The sequence below is a fragment of the Podarcis pityusensis genome (genome assembly GCF_964106645.2).
Source record: "Podarcis pityusensis genome assembly, chromosome: 10".
In the NCBI taxonomy this organism is placed as follows: Eukaryota; Metazoa; Chordata; class Lepidosauria; order Squamata; family Lacertidae; genus Podarcis; species Podarcis pityusensis.
The window spans coordinates 4,778,207-4,802,445 of NC_138035.1; the positions used below are offsets into that span (position 1 = coordinate 4,778,207).

The 24,239-nt window shown below is 47.0% G+C and overlaps 1 protein-coding gene across 2 annotated transcripts; it reads left to right on the top strand.

Annotated features, from left to right (window-relative positions):
- The first annotated feature begins 87 nt into the window (after nucleotides 1-87).
- Nucleotides 88-24,048, top strand: TYMP (thymidine phosphorylase). Of its 2 annotated transcripts, XM_081023100.1 has the most exons (10): nucleotides 88-919; nucleotides 6,061-6,228; nucleotides 11,994-12,196; nucleotides 12,405-12,503; nucleotides 12,643-12,772; nucleotides 13,538-13,656; nucleotides 15,076-15,238; nucleotides 15,928-16,158; nucleotides 17,516-17,656; nucleotides 22,496-24,048. In XM_081023100.1, exons 2-10 carry the CDS (start codon nucleotides 6,111-6,113, stop codon nucleotides 22,663-22,665), a joined length of 1,374 nt encoding a protein of 457 aa, XP_080879226.1. In that variant the 5' UTR covers nucleotides 88-919; nucleotides 6,061-6,110; the 3' UTR covers nucleotides 22,666-24,048. The 2 variants fall into 2 exon arrangements, with proteins under 2 accessions (XP_080879226.1, XP_080879227.1); XM_081023101.1 differs by lacking the exon at nucleotides 11,994-12,196 and having other exon boundaries at nucleotides 94-919.
- The last annotated feature ends 191 nt before the right edge of the window (nucleotides 24,049-24,239 follow it).

The following is a 24,239-nucleotide window of genomic DNA, read 5'->3' on the forward strand; positions in this document are numbered from 1 at the left end:
TTGTTTGGGCCTCGAATCTCATTCTGTTCGGACTTTAGCATTTTGCGGCGCAAGGGGAGAACCTGCAGCTGAGTGGACAAGCTTGGCGCAGAGCGAGCCACAAGTCACTGACCTGCCTTGGCCGCATGTGGAACAAGCAGCTTGTTGCTCAAATAAGTAGGTCAGGTGGGATCAAGTGCAAAGAGCAATCTGTTCAAGAGCCGTCATCTCCATGTCCTGGCAGGGGAACGGACTCTTTCAGAAGGTGATGGACTTGCCTTCATTGGGGGTGTTCTAAACAGAGGTCAAATGGCCCGCCACTGAGGATGCTTCAGCTGTGATTCCTGCATTGCTAGATGGTCCTTGGAAGTCCCTTCTGACTCTACAGCTCTATGATTCTAGGCTGTGTGCCTAGTCCTGAATGGGTACCAGGCCTGGAGACCTCGGAGGATGACAGCAGGTCAACAGCCTTGAGGAGGAAGCAGGGCCTTCTGAATCGAGTGCTGTGGAGCCCTCTGGGCTGACGTCTGGTGAAGAACCTATGGAGGTGGAGCTGCTGGAGAAGGTGGAGTCCCCACCACCCAGTCCTTGAGAGGGTGCCAGAAGCTTCAGGTCGGCGCTGAAGGGCGACCGCACAGCATGTGCCAACAGACCCAGGGTTCTGCACAAGGGAGATACTCACGAGGAAGCAATATCTGCCAGCACTTGTGGCCAGGGTGTGGTTCAGGATGACAGAAGATATATGGTCTGCCTTTCAAGACTTCTAATTCTTGGAAATGCTACTAAGTCTAGACGCCCAGGCACTTTTGCCTGAATTCCCCCAGGTTCTAGGTCTTGGACAGTTGTCTCTGGCTTCATCTCTGTTTGGACCTGGACAGATTCACCGTGCTTGACCACGCTGGGCTTGGATTGGGCTTCAGTGGCAACTCTGCCCTTGTTGGTGAGTACTTTAGGAAAGCGTTGTATCCTCAGTGCCTGGAACTTTATCCCTGGGGGTATCCAAGAGGTATATCACGATCTACTGGTCGATCCCCGAGTGATCGCTGTTGATTGCGGGCTCCCTTCCAACCGTGGGTTCCCTTCTGATCGCTCCCATCTGATTGCTTCTTGGAAGCACCCCACCTCCGTCCTCTGCCCCACCTCCGTCCTCGCTCTGCCTGTCTGTTACGTGAAATGGGAGGTCGTTATTGCTAGTTTAGTTTCCTGTATTGCTGCATTCACCTGTTATCGTCTGTATTGGTTTTGCGCATCTTATGACACCCCCTAAAAAAGCTAGACGACTTTGTCACCCACCAAAAAAGCTCAACAACTTTGGGCTCCCCTAAAAAAGCTGAACAACTTAGGTTTCTCTCCTCCCTCCAGTGACCACTGCAAGTTGTTTTATACTAGGAGTAGATCATGGTCTTTAGGGCATGGGTAGGCAAACTAAGGCCTGGGGGCCGGATCCGGCCCAATCGCCTTCTAAATCCGGCCTGCGAATGGTCCAGGAATCAGTGTGTTTTTACATGAGTAGAATGTGTGCTTGTATTTAAAATGCAACTCTGGGTTATTTGTGGGGCATAGGAATTCGTTCTCCCCCCCCCAAATATAGGTCTGAGGGACAGTGGACCGGCTGCCTGCTGAAAAAGTTTGCTGACCCCTGCTTTAGGCACCACCCACCAAGGAAGGTAACACAATAAAATTCAAAACAGTAACAATTAGTTGCACATCTGTTCCAAATCCAGTCAGAACTTTAGTTTGATTAATTCAACAAAACTGATGAACTTGGTTCAGTGATACCAGCTTTTCAAAATCTGATAGTTATTTATACCTCCAGCATGCCCCCAAGGGATTTATTTATTCCATAACATTTATGCGCTGCTTGATTGTTTAAAAAAAATAAACCCTCAAAGCAGTTTACAAAGAGAATGCAATAAAAACATGGTCAGGAAGAATCCAGAAAGCAACTCCTCAAAATATTCAAAAAAATAAAACCAGCAATAAACTGAAAACTCATTCATGTTCTACATGCCCAGGTAGACTTGTCTAAGCAAAAATGATTTTAGCAGGCATCGCAACACCTGTTTGGTGTCAGTAGGCAGGGAGATCGAGTTTAGGTGCTGCTACACTAAAATATATCATTTTCTTACAAATGCATAATGGGTATTATGTAGCGCCTGTGACAGGGCCACCGATCGAAGGGGTCAAGTGGTCAGGAAAAGCCTGGGAAGGCAGTGATTTGGAGAAGAATGTCGTGTGGACAAGGAAGAATTACTGGTCGTGAGGACAAGGAAGAAAATTACTGTCCATGTTAAATGACAGTGTGCATCAGTGCTGGATTTTCGTTTAAGCTAAACAAGCTCTAGCTTAGGGCCCCACTCTCTTGGGGGCCCCCAAAACATTTAAAGGAAAAAAACAAACCTGGATGTACATTTCCAAAATATAAGATAAAAAACAAATAAAATAAAACCTACATACAGCAACAGTGTTTTGTGTTGTGTAGGCTCCTATGATGTAAGCAATGGGCCCCGCCTGCTAGCCTGCTCCCTAAAATATCACTGGTTTGCTCCTTTCTATATATAGGGTGCCTACATTCTGCATAGACTGGTTGCACTACAACATGGGCAAATGGCTTGAGATGCCTATTAGGTCCATCAATTACCATACAGTATATATTCCACACAAAAAACAGCGACAATTTGTTGCTGACAAAGGACAGCTGGACATATCAAGGGCCCCATTACCTTCAGTAGCTTAAAGGTAAAGGGACCACTGACCATTAGGTCCAGTCGTGGCCGACTCTGGGGTTGCGGCGCTCAGCTCATCTAGCTTTATTGGCCAAGGGAGCTGGTGTACAGCTTCCGGGTCATGTGACCAGCATGACTAAGCCGCTTCTGGCGAACCAGAATAGCGCACGGAAACACCGTTTACCTTCCCGCTGGAGCGGTACCTATTTATCTACTTGCACTTTGACGTGCCTTCGAACTGCTAGGTTGGCAGGAGCAGGGACGGAGCAACGGGAGCTCACCCCGTCGTGTAGATTTGAACCGCCGACCTTCTGATCGGCAAGTCCTAGGCTCTGTGGTTTAACCCACAGCGCCACCCACGTCCCATTTGGCCTGTAAAAGCCAATGCCAATTTTCTTAGGACATCACTTTTTTTTACTCCAAGGGGCTCAAGGTGGCAAATATGGTTCTCCTCCTCATTTAAACTCCCAGTGCTGCTGCTGCCACCAGTTTACACCACCCCCACCCCCACCCCCACACTATAGACTCTACTGGAGTTAAACTCAGGAAACGGACAAGGGGAGCAGTTAGTCATTTCTCACTAGGTTTATACTCTTTCCACTCTAGCAAAGCAGAGTAAACATGATAGGACACAGGCAGGAACTTTCAGGAAGAGACAACAGAACAATAGAAAAGAGGTTTTATAAGAAATTAGTCATCCCAAAGACTAGCTTCTCCTCCTCGTAACCTCTGAATAGTGTAAAATCCCTAGATTAGTGGCTCACAAAGTGGGTGGTTCCATCTCCGGGGGGGGGGGGGGGGAGAGGGGAAGTCATGAGTGGAAGCCAGGCTTCAGAAGAAGAAGAAGAGTTTGGATTTGATATCCCGCTTTATCACTACCCGAAGGAGTCTCAAAGCGGCTAACATTCTCCTTTCCCTTCCTCCCCCACAACAAACACTCTGTGAGGTGAGTGGGGCTGAGAGACTTCAGAGAAGTGTGACTAGCCCAAGGTCACCCAGCAGCTGCATGTGGAGGAGCGGGGAATCGAACCCGGTTCACCAGATTACAAGTCCACCTCTCTTAACCACTACACCACAGTGGCTCTCCCAGCTGCACAGAAGCTGGTGGTGGAGAGAACTTGTTGATATTTTGTATTTTTATATTTTTAAATGGTAATAAGAACAAGCAGAGGGGAGGACTGTTGGGGCTCCTGGATGAGGAACAGTGAGAGGGGCAGCAAGCTCATAATATAATAATTTATAATTTGTACCCTGCCCATCTGTCTGGGTCTCCCCAGCCACTCTGGGCAGCTTCCAACAAAGATGAAAAATACATTAACATGTCACACATTAAAAACTTCCCTAAACAGGGCTGCCTTAAGATGTCTTCTAAATGTCAAGTAGTTGTTTATCTTTTTGACATCTGATGGGAGGGCGTGCCAAAGGGCGGGCGCCACTACCGAGAAGGCCCTCTGCCTGGTTCCCTGTAGCTTTGCTTCTTGCAATGAGGGAACCACCAGAAGGCCCTCGGAGCTGGACCTCAGTGTCCGGGCTGAACGATGGGGGTGGAGACGTTCCTTCAGGAATACTGGGCCGAGGCCGTTTAGGGCTTTCAAGGTCAGCACCAACACTTTGACTTGTGCTCGGAAACGTACCAGGAGCCAATGTAGATCTTTCAAGACCGGTGTTATGTGGTCTCGGCTGCCACTCCCAGTCACCAGTCTAGCTCAGTGACTGCCCCGGGCAGCAAAAACCCAGCTATGCCACTGGCAAGAACTTAGGTTTAGCTTGGAAAAGGGAAATAGAGGGGTGATATGAGAGCCATCTTCAAATATCTGCATGGCTGTCCCATGGAAGATGGAGCATACTTTTTTTCTCCTGTTCTGGAGGGTAGGACTCAAACCAATGACTTCAAGTGACAAGAAAGGAGATTCCGACTAAATGTCAGGAAGAACTTTCTGACGGTAAGAGCTGTTCAACCATGGAATGGTCTCCATCGGGAGGTTGGGTGGCCCTCTATCAGGGATTCTTTACAGTGGTACCTCGCAAGACGAATGCCTCGCAAGACGAAAAACTCGCAAGACGAAAGAGTTTTTCGTTTTTTGAGTTGCTTCGCAAGACGAATTTCCCTGTGGGCTTGCTTCGCAAGACGAAAACGTCTTGCAAATTTGTTTCCTTTTTCTTAAAACCGTTAATACGGGAAGGAGAAGTTTACGCTGGAAATGAAGAAAGAGATCATCCGGAAGCACGATGGTGGAATGCGTGTGACAGACCTCGCACGACAGTGGAATGCGTGTGACAGACCTCGCAAGACGAAAAATTTGCAAGACGAAAAAACTCGCAGAACGAATTAATTTCGTCTTGCGAGGCACCACTGTAGTTGGGATTCCTGCGTTGCAGGGGGTTGGACTAGATGACCATTGGGAGTAATTTCCAGCTCTATGATTCTATGAATCCTTGCAGGGCACGTCCAGTATAAGGACTTCTACCAGGGTCTACAATATCCTTTTTGACCCAAGGCAACCAGAACTGGACACAGTACTCCCAATGTGGTTGCACCATAGATTTGAAGAATGGCACTGAGATTTTCAATTCCTTTCCTAATAATCCCTAGTATGGAATTTGCCCTTTTCACAGCTGCCACACAATGGAAAAATGTCTTCATTGAGCTATTCACTACAACCACCTTGAGTCCCTGACAGGAAAGAATGCATAAAAAAAATATAAATTAAATGTAAGCCTAAGGTCTCATGTTAGAATATCTGCAATTAGCAAAACTGACGGGATCAGTTACAGGAATATCAAAACAAAAAAACAACTAGAGAATGGATAATATTTAAGAATTATGCAAAACTTTATTGTACAAATAACTCCATATTAGCAGAAATTGAGTGATATTTGTAAAGAAAAAGATCAAAGGAACGTATACAAAGCAGAAAGAAATGATATTATACAATGTAAACCTGTGAAAAAAAGAATGTTATAGCAAACAGTATAATGAGAAGGATGGGAAGGAATGCGTCGATGAGTACTTTTACTATGTAAATAACTTTGTCTCTTTTTTAAAAATTTGATTTCTTTGTTTCTTATCTTTGTTACTTCTTTATTTCTTTATAAATTTTCTATTTTATATAATATTCTTTTTTTTACCTGTTAAGAGATAGTACATAATGTTTATATAGACATGCAAATCTTTTAATCAATAAAGAATTGATAGTTAAAAAGAAAAAGAAAAAGTAAAGCCCAAGGTCTCGTTCCTAGTCCACCAATTCTAGTTCGGGACCCACAAGCATATTTGTGAAATTAAGATTTTTTAAATCCTCGCTTTACACTTGTTTCCACTGAATTGTACATGCCATTGCATATACCCCTGCAGTTTCTGGACGCACCACCAGCTCCGGCTCTGGAGCCCCCAATTCTGGCAGCATGCTCAGCATCCCAGAAATAATCCGGAAGAAGCGGGATGGGGAGAAGCTGCAGCAGGAGGAGATCATCTACTTTGTCCAGGCTGTGTCCAGGAAGGCCTTGCAGGAAGGGCAAATTGGTAAGGAAGGTTCTGGGGCTGGGGAATCACGGGGGTGGGATTGTGGGTGGGGGGAAGAGGAGGATGCATTCAAGAATGAGGAGGAAACTCTGCAAACAGGCGCAGCCTGTTACCATAAAGCACCAATGCTGCAGCAAGCAAAGGCTCTAGCAGCTCAGCCAGCTGCTTGTGGCTGGAAAGCCAGACAGGATGTTTGTGACTGTTGCCATGGAAACAAAGGGGCAGTCCATTCTGTACTGAGCACCGGATGTTAGCTCAGTGTGTGTGTGTGTCATATGACCAGTACTGGATGTACTTGGGAGGAGTTTTTCTTCTTGCTGTTGTTGAGTGCAGACATGATTCTCTGTACTGATGTAAGAGACAGAAATAAATGATGTAAATAGTTTTCTGTCTGCTTCTTTCCCCTCCCTGGGGACACCAAAGGGGAGAGAGGAAGAACGGTGTGTTCCTCTCATACATCTGAGAAGAATCGCCGGACCTCGCCTGCTTATCAGCAGAGGTTGGGAGACGCGGGGAGGTCGACAGGAATATCTGCCGGTGCCTACGCTTGTGGCACATTCCTCTGACCCAGGCAGAATTCCAACAGTGGCAGCCTTCGGATGGTTGCGATTCATCGGACATCTGCATGAGAGGCTGGTGGATTGTCCTCCTCTGCTCCAAGGAGGAAGAGAAAAGCGTCTGAGAAATGCCAGAGGCTCAACAGACGGCTGGTGGAAAGAAGAAGTGTGTTCCAGAGCAACGGAGCTCAAGGTATGCTGCATTTCGGGCTAAAAGTGTGAACGCAGGAAGATTAATTCCCTGGTTCACGGAGCTGCGTTTCAAAGAAAACAAAAGCTCCGGAGGAAGAGGCCTGCATTCCACAAATTTTTGTGGTTAAGATAAGAAGTCCCATTGAAATGCATTGTTGCTAGGTAACGGTCCTGGGAAGTTACTGGCAAAGGGGCTGGACTCTGAGTGTAAGCCTGGGAAAGCGAAACAAAATCAGAGAATGTTTTGGCTACAAGGTTTACGAGCTCTTGGAAGGGACTTTTCAATAGCAGCCTGAGTTTAGCTGCCAGGTGCAAAGAGCGTAAACAATTTGCAGTTTGCTGCGTGAGAAAGGAAAAAACAACTGTTGGATTTTACAGTTTGTTTGACAGTGTCAGCTGGAGGCTTGGCTTCAAGATGGATGCCAAGAAAGGGGGAGCTTTGCCTTGCCCTCCTTGCTTAACCAATGACAATTATTCATCTTGGTCTGTAAAGATGAAGGCCCTGCTGCAGAATCAGAGGCTTTTTGATGTAATTGAAAACCCCATCCCTGCAGCACCAACCAGAGGTTGGGAGTCACGGAATGTAAGGGCCAGGACTGCTATAATTCTGTGTGTCTCAGATGATCAGTTGGTGCATGTTCAGCATTTAGAAAATGCGAAAGAGGTATGGGACACGCTGCGTACAACGCATCAGAGAGATGCTGGTTCTTCAGCGTTGCTGTATTTTGAGAAATTGACCAATCTGAGACTTGCGCCTGATGGAGATGTTCAAGCGCACCTGACAGAAATGAAGTTTCTGCGTCAACAGATGGTGGAACGCAATTTCCGTCTTCAGGAGGAAGTGTTTTGCTTCATGATGATAAACAGCCTTAGCCGCACCTACAAGGTTGTTGCCAGTCAGCTTGGTTCCCTACCGGCCGCGCAGCTGACCGCGGAGAGAGTTTGTGCTGTGGTTCTGAATGAACACGACAGACTTGCTGCACTGGAAGAAAAAGACAGGGGGAGGGAAGAACAGAGTTCTAATTCCCCCACTGCTGATGCTACTGGAGAGCATGGTGTAGCATTGAGTGCTGTCCGATGCTACAATTGTGGACAGACTGGGCATCTACAGCGAAACTGTAAGAAGCCGCGCCAGTCAAGAGGAGCAAAGAGCAGCTCTACGAAGCCTCAGGCGTCAGGCAAAAGCCGTACCAAGTGCCAGGTGAAACCTGCAAAGGCTATGATGGCGAAAGGAACCACGCCAGATGTTGGGAACTCGTTCATAATTGACACGGGCGCCACGGTTCATATGTGCCCGCACAGAGGACTGTTTTCGACGTTGAAGAAGCAAAGCTTCACTGTGAAACAGGCCAACGGTCAGGAGTTGGAAGCGACTGGAATTGGGACTGTGTATCTTGAGAGTCTGAACTTGACTATAAATGATGTTTACCTGGTTCCAGAACTGAGATTTAATCTGCTGAGCGTGTCGCAGATTGCAAAGAAAGGACTGAAACTGTCCTATGATGCTAAAAGCTGCAAGATATACAAAGATGGAGAACTGTTTCTTACTGCCAAAGAGAAAGATGGACTGTATTTGTTGACTTTTGATCAAAGTGATTACATGAAATGTAATTCCTCTGTTTCTAACGAAATCTCTCTTGCAGGTGTGACCAGTGTGACCAGTGTGAGCACCAGGAAGGTGACGAACAAGGTCGACAGAGCATTTCAGCGGGTGTATGCTGATGTGATTGGTCCTCTAGAACCATCTAGAGGCGGTGCACGATTTTACCTTGTGTGTGTGGATTGTTTCACTAATTATTCTTGGGTTTATATGATGGAGAAACCGCAAGAAACTTTAGAAAAGTTTCAGGAGTTTTGTGACAAGGTTAAAAGTATGCATGATGCTAACATTGATTGTCTTTTCACAGATGAGAAGCAAATTTTTCTGTTACAGAAGTTTCAGAAGTTCCTGGATGGAAAAGGGATAGACCACAAAGTGGCAGTTTCGCAAGAAGCGTGGAACAAAGGAGTCTGTGTAAAAGTGAACAAAGAATTGCAAAAGGGAATGAATGCGCAATTGCTGAGTTCACATTTGCCACATGAATATTGGGCCGAATCGCTAGCGTCCTATCTTCATGTGTGGTTGAGAAAGGTCTCAACAGAGTTGGGATGTTCTCCTTTTGAGAAGCTGTTCAAGAGAAAACCTTCTGTTGCCTATTTTAAGGTTTTCGGGTCTCATGTGAGAACAGAAGCTCCAGGTGGTGTAAAGAATGCCAGAGGCATTTTTGTGGGTTATGAAAAGGGTCTCTACAGAGTAATTTTGTCTGAATCTGGTCAGGTGATTCTCACAAAGTTCCTAGAGAGTGCTCCAAAGCAAGAGCGGGTAGTACAGACATTTCCCACAGGAAACGATGATGATGATGATGATGAGTTTGATCTTATTGAGTTCAGTAGTACTGATGATGACAGCGATAGCTCAGACAGCTCAGTTGTCACAGTCATTGAGAGGAAATCTCACATAATGACTAGACCCTCAGAAGAGGAGGATGAACCATTGATTAAGCTTAGTACTGGTTCTCCAGAGAGTTCAAAGGCTGAACCAGAAAGCACAGAGGATCAGAACCTCATACGCAGGTCTGAGAGAGCAACGAAGGGTGTACCACCCAAGAGGTATTCAAAGGAGTTTGCTAACCTTGCATATGTTGCTATTGTAAACGACCAAGGACAGATTGAAGCTGTGTCTGAGTCAGAGACAAAGGCACAACAGAGAGTTGTTAACCAAGGTAATGCGAAGTCACACAACCAGAGAGGTACATTGGTTAAACCAGTGGCGGGTAGTTCCAAGGGTGGAACTGAAACAACAGGGGAATGTTATAAATATAACAACTGTTTGTTTTCTTCTCTGGATGACGCTTTGCTCGCAGCACACATTGATACTTTAGGGGGAGTATGTTACCATAAAGCACCAATGCTGCAGCAAGCAAAGGCTCTAGCAGCTCAGCCAGCTGCTTGTGGCTGGAAAGCCAGACAGGATGTTTGTGACTGTTGCCATGGAAACAAAGGGGCAGTCCATTCTGTACTGAGCACCGGATGTTAGCTCAGTGTGTGTGTGTGTCATATGACCAGTACTGGATGTACTTGGGAGGAGTTTTTCTTCTTGCTGTTGTTGAGTGCAGACATGATTCTCTGTACTGATGTAAGAGACAGAAATAAATGATGTAAATAGTTTTCTGTCTGCTTCTTTCCCCTCCCTGGGGACACCAAAGGGGAGAGAGGAAGAACGGTGTGTTCCTCTCATACATCTGAGAAGAATCGCCGGACCTCGCCTGCTTATCAGCAGAGGTTGGGAGACGCGGGGAGGTCGACAGGAATATCTGCCGGTGCCTACGCTTGTGGCACATTCCTCTGACCCAGGCAGAATTCCAACACAGCCAAGGCAACCCTTCCCATGACTTCCTATGTGGGGATTTAGCCAGAACTTATTTCTACTGCTCTCCAAGAATAATGCTACAGGGTTCAAATGAGGATGCACTGGAGACTTAGGATGCCTTCATAGGGTTTGCTTAACTTACAAGGAGGCCCTAGTGGAAGCCGACTGACATTCCTGCAGCAGAAAACACAACCACTGGTCCTGCCTTCTTGTCTCTCCTTGCTATTTTTTGGAAATCTGCATTCAATTTCCTGTATCTTTCACTATTGTTTCACTATGGTTTCACTATGTTTGAGAGCCAGTGTGGTGTAGTGGTTAAGAGTGGTGGACTCGTAATCTGGTGAACCGGGTTCGCGTCTCTGCTGCTCCACATGCAGCTGCTGGGTGACTTTGGGCTAGTCACACTTCTCTGAAGTCTCTCAGCCTCACTCACCTCACAGAGTGTTTGTTGTGGGGGAGGAAGGGAAAGGAGAATGTTAGCCGCTTTGAGACTCCCTAGGGTAGTGATAAAGCGGGATATCAAATCCAAACTCTTCTTCTTCTCTTCTTACCTCCCTCGCATTTTGCTTGCCTTCTCTCCCCCGCTATTTGTAAGGCCTCATTGGACAGCCACTTTGCTTTCTTGCATTTCCTTTTCACGGGGATGGTTTTCGTTGCTGCCTCCTGTATAATGTTGCGAGCCTCCATCCATAGTTCTTCAGGCACTCTGTCCACCAAGGAAATAATTAATGCAAAGGAATTATGGAAACCAAGAGCTGGTTGATTTCATCTTGAGCAGCTGGATAGCATTCTCCTGAAATATTGCATGCTTTTCCTTATTATATAGTTGTAAGTAGAATATCCGATGATTTCTTTAAAACTAAAAAAAGGGGGAAACTACCTAAAACTTGTGCAATCATATCTGTACAAATATCTCTTTTTAGCCATGTCTTTACAAATAGAGCTTTGGGTGAGCAGCCACAACAGAAGACTCTCTTGTGGCCTAGAATAATCACCTTGCTAGTGATCAAAAGAATTGATGCTTTTGAATTCTGGTGCTGGAGGAGACTCTTGAGAGTCCCATGGACTGCAAGAAGATCAAACCTCTCCATTCTGAAGGGAATCAGCCCTGAGTGCTCACTGGAAAGACAGATCGTGGAGCTGAGGCTCCAAGACTTTGGCCACCTCATGAGAAGAGAAGACTCCCTGGAAAAGACCCTGATGTTGGGAAAGATGGAGGGCACGAGGAGAAGGGGACGACAGAGGACGAGATGGTGGGACAGTGTTCTCGAAGCTACCAGCATGAGTTTGACCAAACTGCGGAAGGCAGCGGAAGACAGGAGTGCCTGGCGTGCTCTGGTCCAGGAGGTCATGAAGAGTTGGACATGACTAAATGACTAAACAACAACAACAAAGTGATCCAACACTTCGCTGTTCTCAGAATCAGAATGGTCAAGGTTCCACAGTATGGGCAGGTTCTTAAAACAATACAAAAACCTTCACAACCTGCTGACTGACCCAAATCCAGCATGTGTGACATGCCAGGCCATGTCTGTGGCTTGTGCTCGCCCCTCTCAGAATATTCCTCTGGCTTAAGCACCTCACCCTCATCACCTGTTGTCTTCTAGGAGCGATGCTGATGGCCATCCGACTACAGGGCATGGAGCCTGACGAGACTCTGGTGCTGACGCAGGCAATGGCTACATCAGGGAGGGTCCTTGAGTGGCCGGGGAAATGGCAAGGACTCCTGGTGGACAAGCACTCCACTGGGGGAGTGGGCGACAAAGTCAGCCTGTCTCTGGCACCAGCCTTGGCTGCCTGTGGCTGTAAGGTGAGTTGAGAAGGTTCTTCCAACCTCTCTGGTTCCCGGGCAAAAATGAAAGAGGCCCACAGCCCATTCTCAAGCCACGATGCTGAACTAGGTCAGCCATTCAGCAGATTCCTCTGAGCTTCTTAAAGAAACACCTTCCCCCCTACCCAACTTCCTACGCTGCTCATAACCTAAGACAACCCAGACTTTCCTCCTTTCCTTTGAACAGGTGCCCATGATCAGTGGCCGAGGTCTGGGCCACACCGGAGGCACGCTGGACAAGCTGGAGTCCATACCTGGCTTCATGGTCTCCCAGAGCCCAGAACAGGTGAGGTGTCCCAGGTTGTGATGGAGACAAAGGGGCTTATGCGGTATGTGTTGAGGGTATGTGGCTGTCTGTTTCTGTCGGCCGAGAACTCTGATGACGAGTGGCCCATGCAGACAGCCCAGGACTTGTTCTCTTGCAGATGAAGCAGATTCTGGAACAGGCTGGTTGCTGCATTGTGGAGCAGAGTTCAGAGCTGGTCCCAGCAGACAAGGTCCTCTATGCCCTGAGAGATGTAACAGCCACAGTGGACAGCTTGCCCCTCATCACAGGTATGGGGTGAGATCCAGCTGCAGGAGAAATTCCGGGTGCTGAGGCCCTGGCTATGGGCTTCTTCCAATCAGGCAGCTGTCAGGGAACTGTGGGCTGAGAAGGGGGAAACGCTTGGGAAATATAGAGAGCAGCCTCCGATAATGAGTAGCTGCACCTCGTCAGAGAGGGAAGATGAGGAGGGGCTGTCAGGAAACAATGAATCAGGGAGGGAGGGGCAACTTCCAAAGCTTCGCTCTTTACATAAGGGAGGAAGGAAGAGGAGAGGTTTCAGGAAGTTGTTATGCTGGAGAGGAAGAAAGGAGGGGCCAGTCTCGACAACTGACACCGAATGAGTAGGACATGCTTTTAAGAGCTCTGTATTGTAAATAGTATAATGGACTTAATAAATTCTGTAAAGCTGGCTGGAGTCCCGGGCTGTTATCTCTTCTAGCACCCACCAATCATCCTGACAGCAGCAGTTATGTGCCTATAGCATAACTGACTACATTATTCTTCATAATTGAAGAATTCATTACTTTGTCTAGCGTGTACCCCCCAATTGCACCCAAGGCTACTACCGCCCCCTGGATTCTTCCAACGCCGTTGCCCCCTCCCCCAGGAGACAGTATTGCCCACTTTGGTAAACACTGGCTTAGATGAACCCAACAGTTTTTATTCTGTGAATAAAAGCCGATAGCACTTCATGTCCCGAGTCCTCTTCCTGACCTGTGGATGTACCTGCATTCCTGACAGCCCCTTGACACTGCCTCTCTCTTTCCTCACAGGCTCCATCCTGAGCAAGAAGGCTGCAGAGAACATCTCTGCCCTGGTTCTGGATGTGAAGTTTGGCAGCGCAGCCCTTTACCCCACCCTGGAGAGCGCCCAGCAGCTGGCTGAGAGCCTGGTGAGTCCTCAGAGAAGGGCCACTGGCTTCTGGGGGCTTTCAGCTCCTTCATGGAGGAGAGGGCTATCGGGGGGTTACCAGCCAGGACAGCTCTGCCCTGCCGCCATAGTTGGGGGCAGCAGTGATTCTGAATCCCAGTTGCTCTTGAACCCTGCTTGTGGACTTGCCACAGGCATCTGGTGAGAAGAACAACAACAGGATGCTGGTCTAAATGGCCTGATCCAATAAGCCCTCCTTATGTTCTGCTTCTTGGGATGGGGATTTGGAGACCGAATGGTCTCCTTAAATCCTTCCAGTGGCAGACAAAGATGATGGACTATGCAGAATTAGCAAAGTTGACCGGTGGAATCCGGAACCAATGCAACCAAAAGTTTCAAAGAGACTGGAGTAAATTTATTGGGTATATGAATAATTATTGCAAAAATGGGAAGACACTAGCGGGATTGAAATAAATCCTGAAATGAAATTCAAAACATTTTATAACTTTCTAGATCAAAGAGACAGCGTTGACTATAAGGACATAAAAGTCATAAGTGGAGGTTTTAAAGTGCGATATAAAGTCTTGAAAACAAAAAACCAGTTGAAGGGATGGAGGGACGCGGGTGGCACTGTGGGTTAAACCACAGGGCCTAGGGCTTGCCAATCAGAAGGTCGGCGGTTCGAATCCCTGTGATGGGGTGAGCTCCCATTGTTCGGTCCCTGCTCCTGCCAACCTAGCAGTTCCAAAGCACGTCAAAGTGGAAATAAATAGGTACCGCTCCAGCAGGAAGGTAAATGGAGTTTCTGTGCACTGCTCTAGTTTTGCCAGAAGTGGCTTAGTCCTGCTGGCCACATGACCCGGAAGCTGTACGCTGGCTCCCTCGGCCAGTAAAGCGAGATGAGCGCCACAACCCCAGAGTCGGCCACAACTGGACCTTTACCTTTATCTTTATAAAGTCTTGAAAACAAAAAACCAGTTTAAGGGATGGAGGGAAGTGACGAGCTCGGCAGAGCAAAGAGTAATTTTATTTGCTATTGTAATGTTGGAAATATTGTGTTAAAAAAGAAATTAATAAAAATTATATGTAATAATAATAATAATAATAATAATAATAATAATCCCACAGAGGGAAGGCAGACAGAAAATGCCTCTTGCTGAGGGGAGTTTTGGCATAAGTGCCATTCAGGGACACCTTTGTTTGTGCCACATTCTCCCCTGGCAGCCCATTGACAACATTTTCATAGAAGCAAAAGAATAATTCCGGGCGGTCGTGTCTGCGTTAACTTCCCATTAGTGCAAAGGAGTTAAAAATTTTTAGGGATGTCTTTTCTTTATCTAAAGAGGGAGCAGTGCTTTCTTTCCTGGGTGCAAATCATAGAACACTTTATCCTTTACCATGTTCCGGTCTCATTCATTCATTCATTCTCTCTCTCTCAAAGGTGTGTGTTGGGACCCAGCTAGGGATATGCACATCAGCGGTGCTCAGCAAGATGGACGGACCTTTGGGGTCTCGAGTGGGTCACTCCTTGGAGGTCCTTGAATCCTTGGAGTGCTTGGAAGGACAAGGACCTGGGGATCTCCGTGAGCTGGTGACCACGCTAGGTCTGCACTGGGGGGGGGGGCACTCGAGTGGCATTATAAAACGTTTCACTATGTTGTGTTGGGAGGGAGAGAGGGAAGTTTTCTGTTGAATGTCCATCAAGGCTGCGAACAGCGGACCTGTTGTGGCGTCCAGTCCACTGCCATTGCGCCAATCTGCTTCTCCCAGCTACAGCAGAGTATCTTGAGCAGCGGTGTGCCTGTGTGGAAGGAATCTCAGCCATGCAGTAAAACTCTCGTACAACAGCTTCTTCTATTCTGTTGTTGTTGAGTTGTTTAGTCGTGTCCGTTTCTTTGTGACACCCTGGACCAGAGCACGCCAGGCACCCCTGTCTTCCACTGCCTCCCGCAGTTTGGACAAACTCATGCTGGTAGCTTCGAGAACACTGTCCAACCATCTCGTCCTATCGTCCCCTTCTCCTTCTGCCCTCCATCTTTCCCAACATCAGGGTCTTTTCCAGGGAGTCTTCTCTTCTCATGAGGTGGCCAAAGTCTTGGAGCCTCAGCTTCATGATCTGTCCTTCCAGTGAGCACTCGGGGCTGATTTCCTTCAGAATGGAGAGGTTTGATCTTCTGTGTTTCTGGGAAATCAGGACACTTGGAGGGCATGAGGATGTGAGTTGGGGGTGGGGAAAGGAAGCCTCTCTCTCCATGGACCACCCAACTCATCCATTTTTCTTCCATCTCTCCAGGAGGAACCTTACTGTGGCAGTGTGGGAGAGCTAGCTCTGTTTCCCAAGGCGCTGCCCGCATTGCCAAAGCCCTGGACAATGGCTCTGCCCTGAGGACTTTCCAGGCCATGCTGGAAGCGCAAGGGGTGGAAGCCAATGTGGCCCATGCCCTATGTGCCGGGGGTCAGGAAGAGCGCTTCCAGGTGCTGGGGCAAGCCTGGGCGCAGGAGGAATTGGTGGCTCTGAGTGATGGTAAGGATGGGGGTGAGCCTGGGCAGAACTCCCAGGTCCTCCTTCAAAATTCTCTGACTAGGGTATTCAGCCATAAAACAAGGGAGCTGGGCCTTTTCTGTGGTGGCTCCCTGTTCGCAGAATGATCACCCCAGAGAAGCTCGCCTGGCACCATCATTACATGTCTTTAGATTTTTTTCCCAATAAATCTGGGGACACAATCAATCAATCAATCAATCAATCAATCAATCAATCCTACATGTTCAGGACATTGATGCTGCAGTGATGGCGTTGGCAGAGGGGCAACTGCCGCCTTGACCTCAACCGCCATGTTCCCCCTTCTTCTGAGGCTTTTATCTCCTTTCTTCATGAGGCTGGGCAGCCCCTGAGTTGTTGAGTCTTTGATGGTGGTGGTGGGGAAGCAGTGCGCGGTGGGTCAGGCATGGAAGGTGGAAAAGGAAGGCAGAGAGTGGGGGCAGTGAGGCTCAGGCAGCATGATGCCTTCCTTCCCATCGGAGCAGCCCCAATCCCATTCCTACTTGCGTGCAAGCAGGAGGGGGCTGGGATCCCTCAGCTGGGAAGGGAGGCTTCCCGTTGCCTAACTGAGAGATCCCTGCCCCCTCCTGCTTGCACGCAAGTAGGAGTTGGGAGGCTGTTCCGATAGGCAGCATGAAGCCTCCCTTCACAGCTTAGTTGCTGGGCTCAGGGAAGGTGGAGGCAGCCTGGAAGCTGCATCTGAGAGCCCCTGCACCACCATCATATGGGGACTTCTGAGCAGCTCCTGAAGCCAGCAAGAGCCAACTGCTCCGGGCTGCTGAGACTGCCGCTACTGCGTTTCCCGGAGACATTAAATGGCCTCGGTCCAGTATACCTGAAGGAGCGTCTCCACCCCCATCGTTATGCCCGGATACTGAGGTCCAGCTCCAAGGGCCTTCTGGCGGTTCCCTTGCTGTGAGAAGCCAAGTTACAGGGAACCAGGCAGAGGGCCTTTTCAGTGGTGGCGCCCGCCCTGTGGAACGCCCTCCCACCAGATGTCAAAGAGAAAATCAACTACCTGACATTTAAAAGACATCTGACGGCAGCCCTGTTCAGGGAAGTTTTTAATGTGTGACATCTTAGTGTATTTTTGGTCTTTGTTGGAAGCCGCCCAGAGTGGCTGGGGAAACCCAGCCAGATGGGCGGAGTATAAATAATAAGTAATAAATTATTATTATTATTATTATTATTATTATTATTATTATTATTATTATATGAAATCCAGGGACATTCCGGGGATGGAATTTGTCCGGGGACCTATTTGCAAATCCGGGGACTGTCCCCAGGAAATGGGGATGCCTGGTAACCCTATGCTAACCACCGTCCTGACTTTCCTCCACAGGGACAGTCCAGCAGATCCTTGGCCTCCCCATTGCCCGGGTGATACATGGTCTGGGAGGCGGCCGCAGCCAGAAGGGGCAAATGATCAATCACAGAGTGGGAGCTGAGGTGCTGGTCTCTGTGGGGCAGAAAGTGAGGAAAGGTAAGAACTTCAAGCGGTGTGTGTGTGTGTGTGTGTGTGTGAGAGAGAGAGAGAACCAAATGCTCATATTCATCTTCTAGTTTGTTCCGCTTTCGTACATGGGATGGGGCAGATGGGGAAGACTATGAGCTAAACTGAACACCTCAAGCATAGACTAAAGATTATTATATCTGATTAACTGCCTTTATAAAGACACTGTGCTGAAAGCGCATTGCTCTACAAATGGCCAATTTACAGGATCTGTACCAGCCACAAAGGGAGTCAAGCAAGGGTGCACATACGACTTCCGGGTCAGCGCCATCGGTGAATGGCGGAGTTCCTCCGTCCGGAGGAACGGGCTCCGTGGAAACTGGGTCTTCCCGCTGCGGCGAAGGTGGGGACCCGCTAGAAATCCCAGGCGGAGGAAGCCTGGGAACGTGGGGTGCGGCAGGGCACCAGGAGCGCCCCCCTACTCGCAGGGAATCCCATTTAGGGGCTCCGGAGCGAAGTGGGGTGAGAAGCGCGGTGCTGCGAACTGACTGCTACTTTCACGGAGTGAAGCTGCACAGCCATTGCCGGAGAGCGCTGACTTTTTCCTGTGGACAATTGGATTTAAAACAAGTACCCGTGAGTAGAAACGGAAAATTGGATCAAGAAATTTCTTAATTTGGTAACGAAGCGGGAAGGTTCAAAACAGGAAGTCTGCCTTCCGCTTTTTGTATATAGACTAAAGCAAAAACTTTGTAAGCTAAAGCCTGGAAAGCTGTCAAAAAAGTCTAAATTTTCTTCATTTAGAATTACTGCACCCCCCTTGGAAGCAGGAGAAAAGGGGGGGAACTTTGTTCAACCCTAGCAGGAGAGGGAGTGAAGAAGGATAAGTTTTCACCGTCTCTAACCTGGGAACCGGGTGTCAGAGACAGAAATTGTTGGAGAGGTTCATTGACTGTGAATGGGATATTTTGACAGATAGCTAAAGAAGAGAAACAAATTGTCAAATTGTCAAATTGTTGCTGCAGTACACTTGAGGGCTCAACAGATGTGAGATTAAGACCGTGGGAACAGGCTTTTCTGACCTTGACTAAAGATGAGTTGGAAAGAAGACTGGGTGCTTGCCTTATGTAAGACAAGTGCCCTGCTGGAACAGATGCATGAGAAGATGGACTTGATGAATGAGAAAATGGATTTGACTGTTGCAGTTAATAACTGTGGGCAAACAGGGAATATTGATACAGAAATTATCCAGGGACCAACTCATGAATCTGTACTGACTGGGCAAGTGCAGAAGATAATGGAGGAGGATGCGGTTGCACCCCAAATAATACAAATGGAGAGTCCCGAGGCCCTACAGGAGTATGAGCCGCTGTCATTGAAGATTGAAGTTGGAGTGGGCCAGGGGGAGTCTGGAGTTGAGGAAGTTCCCAACGTTGGAGAGACCTTGGAACATGCTTTTAAATACTTTTTGGACTATATTGAGGATTGTGGGGAGTGGGACTGTGGGGAATGGGCGGGTTTGATGAAGGGAGATGGAGACAATTCTGGCTTGGAACCCCCCAGAGGCCTACTCCTCGATCAGAAAGGAAAGAAACTAAGAAAGAGACCAACAAAAGACAAGGAAAAGGGCAAGTATAAACAACAAGAAGAAGAATTGCAGAAGGGACATGGAAGAGACTTAAGGGCCTCAGACATAAGGCTTCCAGGTTGATGGACTAGATGGAATGGACAGTAAGGACTGACACGATCTGAGACCAGGAAGAAGGGACGCTGGATGAAGATTGGAAGAAAATTTATAAAGAAAAATTTCTAATTGGGGAATTGGCTAAAAATTAATGAATATTAGGGAAAATGTTGGAATGAAACTATATGACTTTAGCAGAAATGATATCAGGAGTAATGTATATTTGATAACTAAGACTCAAGCTTTAAGGTGTTTTAGGGTAAGATAAGGTTAAATTAATTAAGGTAATGTGAATGATAGAATATGGGGAAAGATGGAAAGGATTTGTTGAGTTAATTATTAGATTAAATTAGGTTAGGATGAATTTTTTAACAAAAATTGAGAAAGATGGAAAGAATTTGCTGAAATAGCTAATTAAACTAGAATACCAAAAGGGAGGTGTGAGGAAGTCAATGAAACAAGTAAATGGAAGTTTTAGCTATGTAAGTTGGGACTTGTGTTGTTTTCTTTTTATTTTTTGTTGTATTGTTGTATTGGTTTTTGTGTTTTTTCTTTTCTTTTTGTCTATTATAGTGTTGTTTTTTAATGTTTTTTTTCTTATAATTCTGAAAACTACTAATAAATATTATTTTAAAAAAAAAGCAAGGGTGCACATACATAAGTATTTGAATTGAATTTATTACAGTCCCAGACCAGACTCACATACCGTACTAAACAAATCAGAAACACAGTAAAATTAAGTTAACAATCAATATAACGATAAACAAGACAGTTATGGCAGCAGGTAAAATATGGTTTAAGTTTTAATCTCTACAATATTATCTATAATTTGCTTCTAAGGCCTTAGTCTTTATAATAGCACAGCTTGGAATTTTCTGTATAACAAGGGTGATAAAAACCTAGTGTATATCCCTGTAAAAATGGCATCCTAGCAGGACATGAGAGATAGTTTCCACCTCTATCAAGCTGCAGGGGCAGATTCGTTCCACGTGCAGTTTACTTGCATATCTGCCCTGCAACAAGGTGGACGGCAGTACATTGAATCTAGTGAGGGTAAACGACCATCTATATTTAGGTACATAAAGGTAAAGGTAAAGGGACCCCTGACCATTAGGTCCAGTCGTGGACGACTCTGGGGTTGCGGCGCTCATCTCGCTTTACTGGCCAAGGGAGCCGGCGTACAGCTTCCGGGTCATGTGGCCAGCATGATTAAGCTGCTTCTGGCGAACCAGAGCAGCGCACGGAAACGCCATTTACCTTCCCGCTAGAGCGGTACCTATTTACCTACTTGCACTTTGACGTGCTTTCGAACTGCTAGGTTGGCAGGAGCAGGGACCGAGCAATGGGAGCTCACCCCATCACGGGGATTCAAACCGCTGACCTTCTGATCGGCAAGTCCTAGGCTCTGTGGTTTAACCCACAGCGCCACCCGTGTCCCATTTAGGTACATACATAAGTATATAAACCACATGTCTGAAACAGTGCAGGAGAGCAATCTTAAAGCCATTTTGACTCTCCCAAATTGACCTTAAATATTTCTCTGCAAGGAGGAAGGAAATGGGAAAGCCACTCCATTGTCTTTTCCTTCCCTGTCTTAAGGGCATATTTGTGTATGAATAGGGTGAGCCTGTGACTTGGACTCAGGAAATAAAGTATTAACCATTACAAAAGAATGGCCAAGCTGCCCAGTTAAAGCAATCAGTGACCATTAACAGATATCCTGGCAAACAGGATTTCTGCTGTAGACCTTTTGTGATGTATGAATGATGTTTTGGGGGGTGGGTGGTCTTGGGCTACAGGGTGGGCAGTTTCAAAAGTCTATATAAGGGCGGGCACACCTTGGTTCTGGGTTCCTCCTCCCTCCTGCGTGGGGTGAGTGGGGACCCTGTTGCAACAGTTTAATAACGATCAGGCTTACCAGTTGCTTTGCTTCTCAATATTCTCTGCTTGGCCTCTGTTATTTTCTCCTTCCGATATGGAACCCACTTAAGGACTATATATGGGCTCTTAGATACCCCATAAGGGAAAAGGAGCAGGTTTCCCCCCCTCTTATAATATGGGGGAGGCACAATCTTGATTCAGGCAGAATTTCTTGGTCCAGCCCTGTCAGTAGGGTGTCCTCCCAAGTGTTTTGCATCACAACTTCCATCAGCCTTAGCCAGTGTGTATAGGGGTCATGGTGTTAGAATTCCTGCTCCATGATTGCAGTCATGGGATTGTTGTCTTTCACATGATGGTGTATGTTTTGACTCCACAGAGTGGGAAGTGACGGAGACAGGATGTTTGTGTTACTGTGTTTCGTGAAGTGGGGCTATTGTCCTTTGTTCTTTTTCTCTTTGCTGTCTGATGCTAGAGAGAGAGGGAGCCATGTTGCAGTGCTCCGTGTGTGTTTATATGTAAATAAAGTAGATTAGCCAACTGGCTGGCTTCAGGAGCTGCTTGGAATTCCCCATATGATGGTGGTGCAGGGGCTCTCAGATGCAGTTTCCGGGCTGCCTCCACCTTCCCTGACCCCGGCAACTAAGCTGTGAAGGGAGGCTTCATGTTGCCTATTGGAGCAGCCCCAATCCCATTCCTACTTGCGTGCAAGGAAGAGGGGGCAGGGATCTCTGTTAGGCAACGGGAAGCCTCCCTTCCCAGCTGAGAGATCCCCACCCCCTCCTGTTTGCACGCAAGTAGGAATGGGATTGGGGCTGCTCCGATGGGAAGGGAGGCATCGCGCTGCCCGAGCCTCGCCGCCACCGCTGCCGCTTCGGCCGTCCTTCTCTGCCTTCCATGCCTGACCCACTGCGCACCACTTCCCCCCCCCCACCACCACCGAAGAACCAACAACTCCGGGGCTGCCCAGCCTCATGGAGAAAGGAGACAGAAGCCTCGGAGGAAGGGGAAACGTGGCGGTTGAGGTCAAGGCGGCGGCCGCCCCTCTGCCACCGCCATCGCCGCAGCATCAATGACCCGAACATGTAGTATTTATTTATTTATTTATTTAAAGACATTGGAGTCAGTGGAGTCATTGGAAAAAATCTGGTAACCTTAGGATAGGAGATTTGCTCTTGTCCTTGAATCCTGCTTGTGGCATCTGTTTGGCCCCAGTGAGAACAGGATCCTGGGCTGGGCGGTCCATTGGCCTGATCCAGCACACTCTTCTTATGTCCTTACAACTGCTTCTTTCCCCTCCCTTCCAGGGGATCCATGGATCCGGATCCATTATGAGAATCCAGAGTTGGGTGACGCTGGCCGGCGTGAGTTGCAGGAGGCTTTGATCCTGGAAGACTCTGAGCCCTTCGTTCCTGGCTCAAAGGTGGCAAGAACTATTCTCCCGCAGGGCCAGTGGGCCAGGGCAGATAAAGATTAGCAGGACTTAAGAGGGCTGAACAAAGTCAGTCCCCTGTCGACTGTCAACAGGGTGCGGGACGAGATTGGATATGGGACTGATTATGTTATGATCACTGCGCTTAGCTCTTGAATCACCTACAGCCTCGGAATGGGGAGCTGCTTCTTTTTTTACTGAACCCTTGGCAGGATGAAAGAATGTGAGTTTTGATTTGGCAGGATTTGAGTAATACTTGTAATGTACTAAAAAACTAAGGTAAAAATGGATTACCATACTTTAAGAAAAATGGAGAGATTATATGATGCAGTAGACAAAGTTTGATGATGGAAACCATGGAGGGGAAGAGGGAAGTCTAGGGAATCCTAAATGTTGATTATTGTGATTACCGTTTGAATTAAAATGTATAGTGTAAAACTGAATTTTAAAAAAATTAAAAAAGAGAAAATGTGAGTTTTGCGGTGCTCCCCCCCCCCTTCTCTTATAGAGGTGTCACAATGCAATTTTTGTTGCATGTTTTGAAATTTGCAGTATACTTCCATGTCCCTGTGTTATAATGCCCATTCTTGAATGGTACTCAGGTCCACTTCTGAGAAGTTTCTGCTGTGTATGCTTAAGAAAACCATTATTAGGGGCACCTTCAGAATTCTGGTACTATGCGGGTGGAATTTAGTCATGTCCTGGCAAATTCAGGTTGTGTACTTCAAAGGTCTTTCTAGCCAAGGTTGTGGATAGGCCCTGGATTCTACAGAGCGAAAAGAACAGAGGGTGTTAGGCACACAGTTCAGCTTCCTAAGAAACTCGCTCTCTCTTTGAAACAATCCCAAGAACCTTGCCAAGATGGCTGCAGAGATGTTCTTAGGAGCACTGGAGCCATGGCAAGCACATTGTAGAAAGCCAGAGGATTGACTGATTAAGGCTTCCTGCGGTCAGAGGGTTGGGACAACTGACTGCAGTTCCAGATTTACATATAAAGTAAATAAGCTATAGCTTAGGGCCCCACTCTATTGGGGCCCCCAAGAAAAATTAAAGGAAAAAAACAACCTGGGTGTACATTTCCAAAATATAAGATAAAAAACAAAACAAAACCTACCTACAGCAACAGTGTTTTGTGTTGTGTAGGCTCCTATGATGTAAGTCATGGGCCCCGCCTGCTAGCCTGCTCCCTAAAATATCACTGGTTTGCTCCTTTCTATATATAGGGTGCCTACATTCTGCTCTTTATAATTATTAGTAGTTTGCATCACATATTTACACCTATTATTATTTCACGTTATAGCAAGTTTCTAGAGACTAGATTCCGAGTCTTTGTAAATTGTGTTTCAAAAGGAACTTTTGTTATTGCAAAATGCCCATGTGTATGCATTATTAAGTTCGTTATGAATAAAAAATCAAGTTGGTGCTTAATACTTATTTCACTATTAATATATTTCTTCTTAATTATATTTCAGTTCAACAATTACTTTGATAAAATACATTTTTGTTATGTGCAAATGGCTTTAGAAACCTATTAGGTCCATAAATTACCATATAGCATATATACAACACAAAAAACAGCGACCATTTGTTGTTGCCAAAGGACAGCTGGACATAGAAAG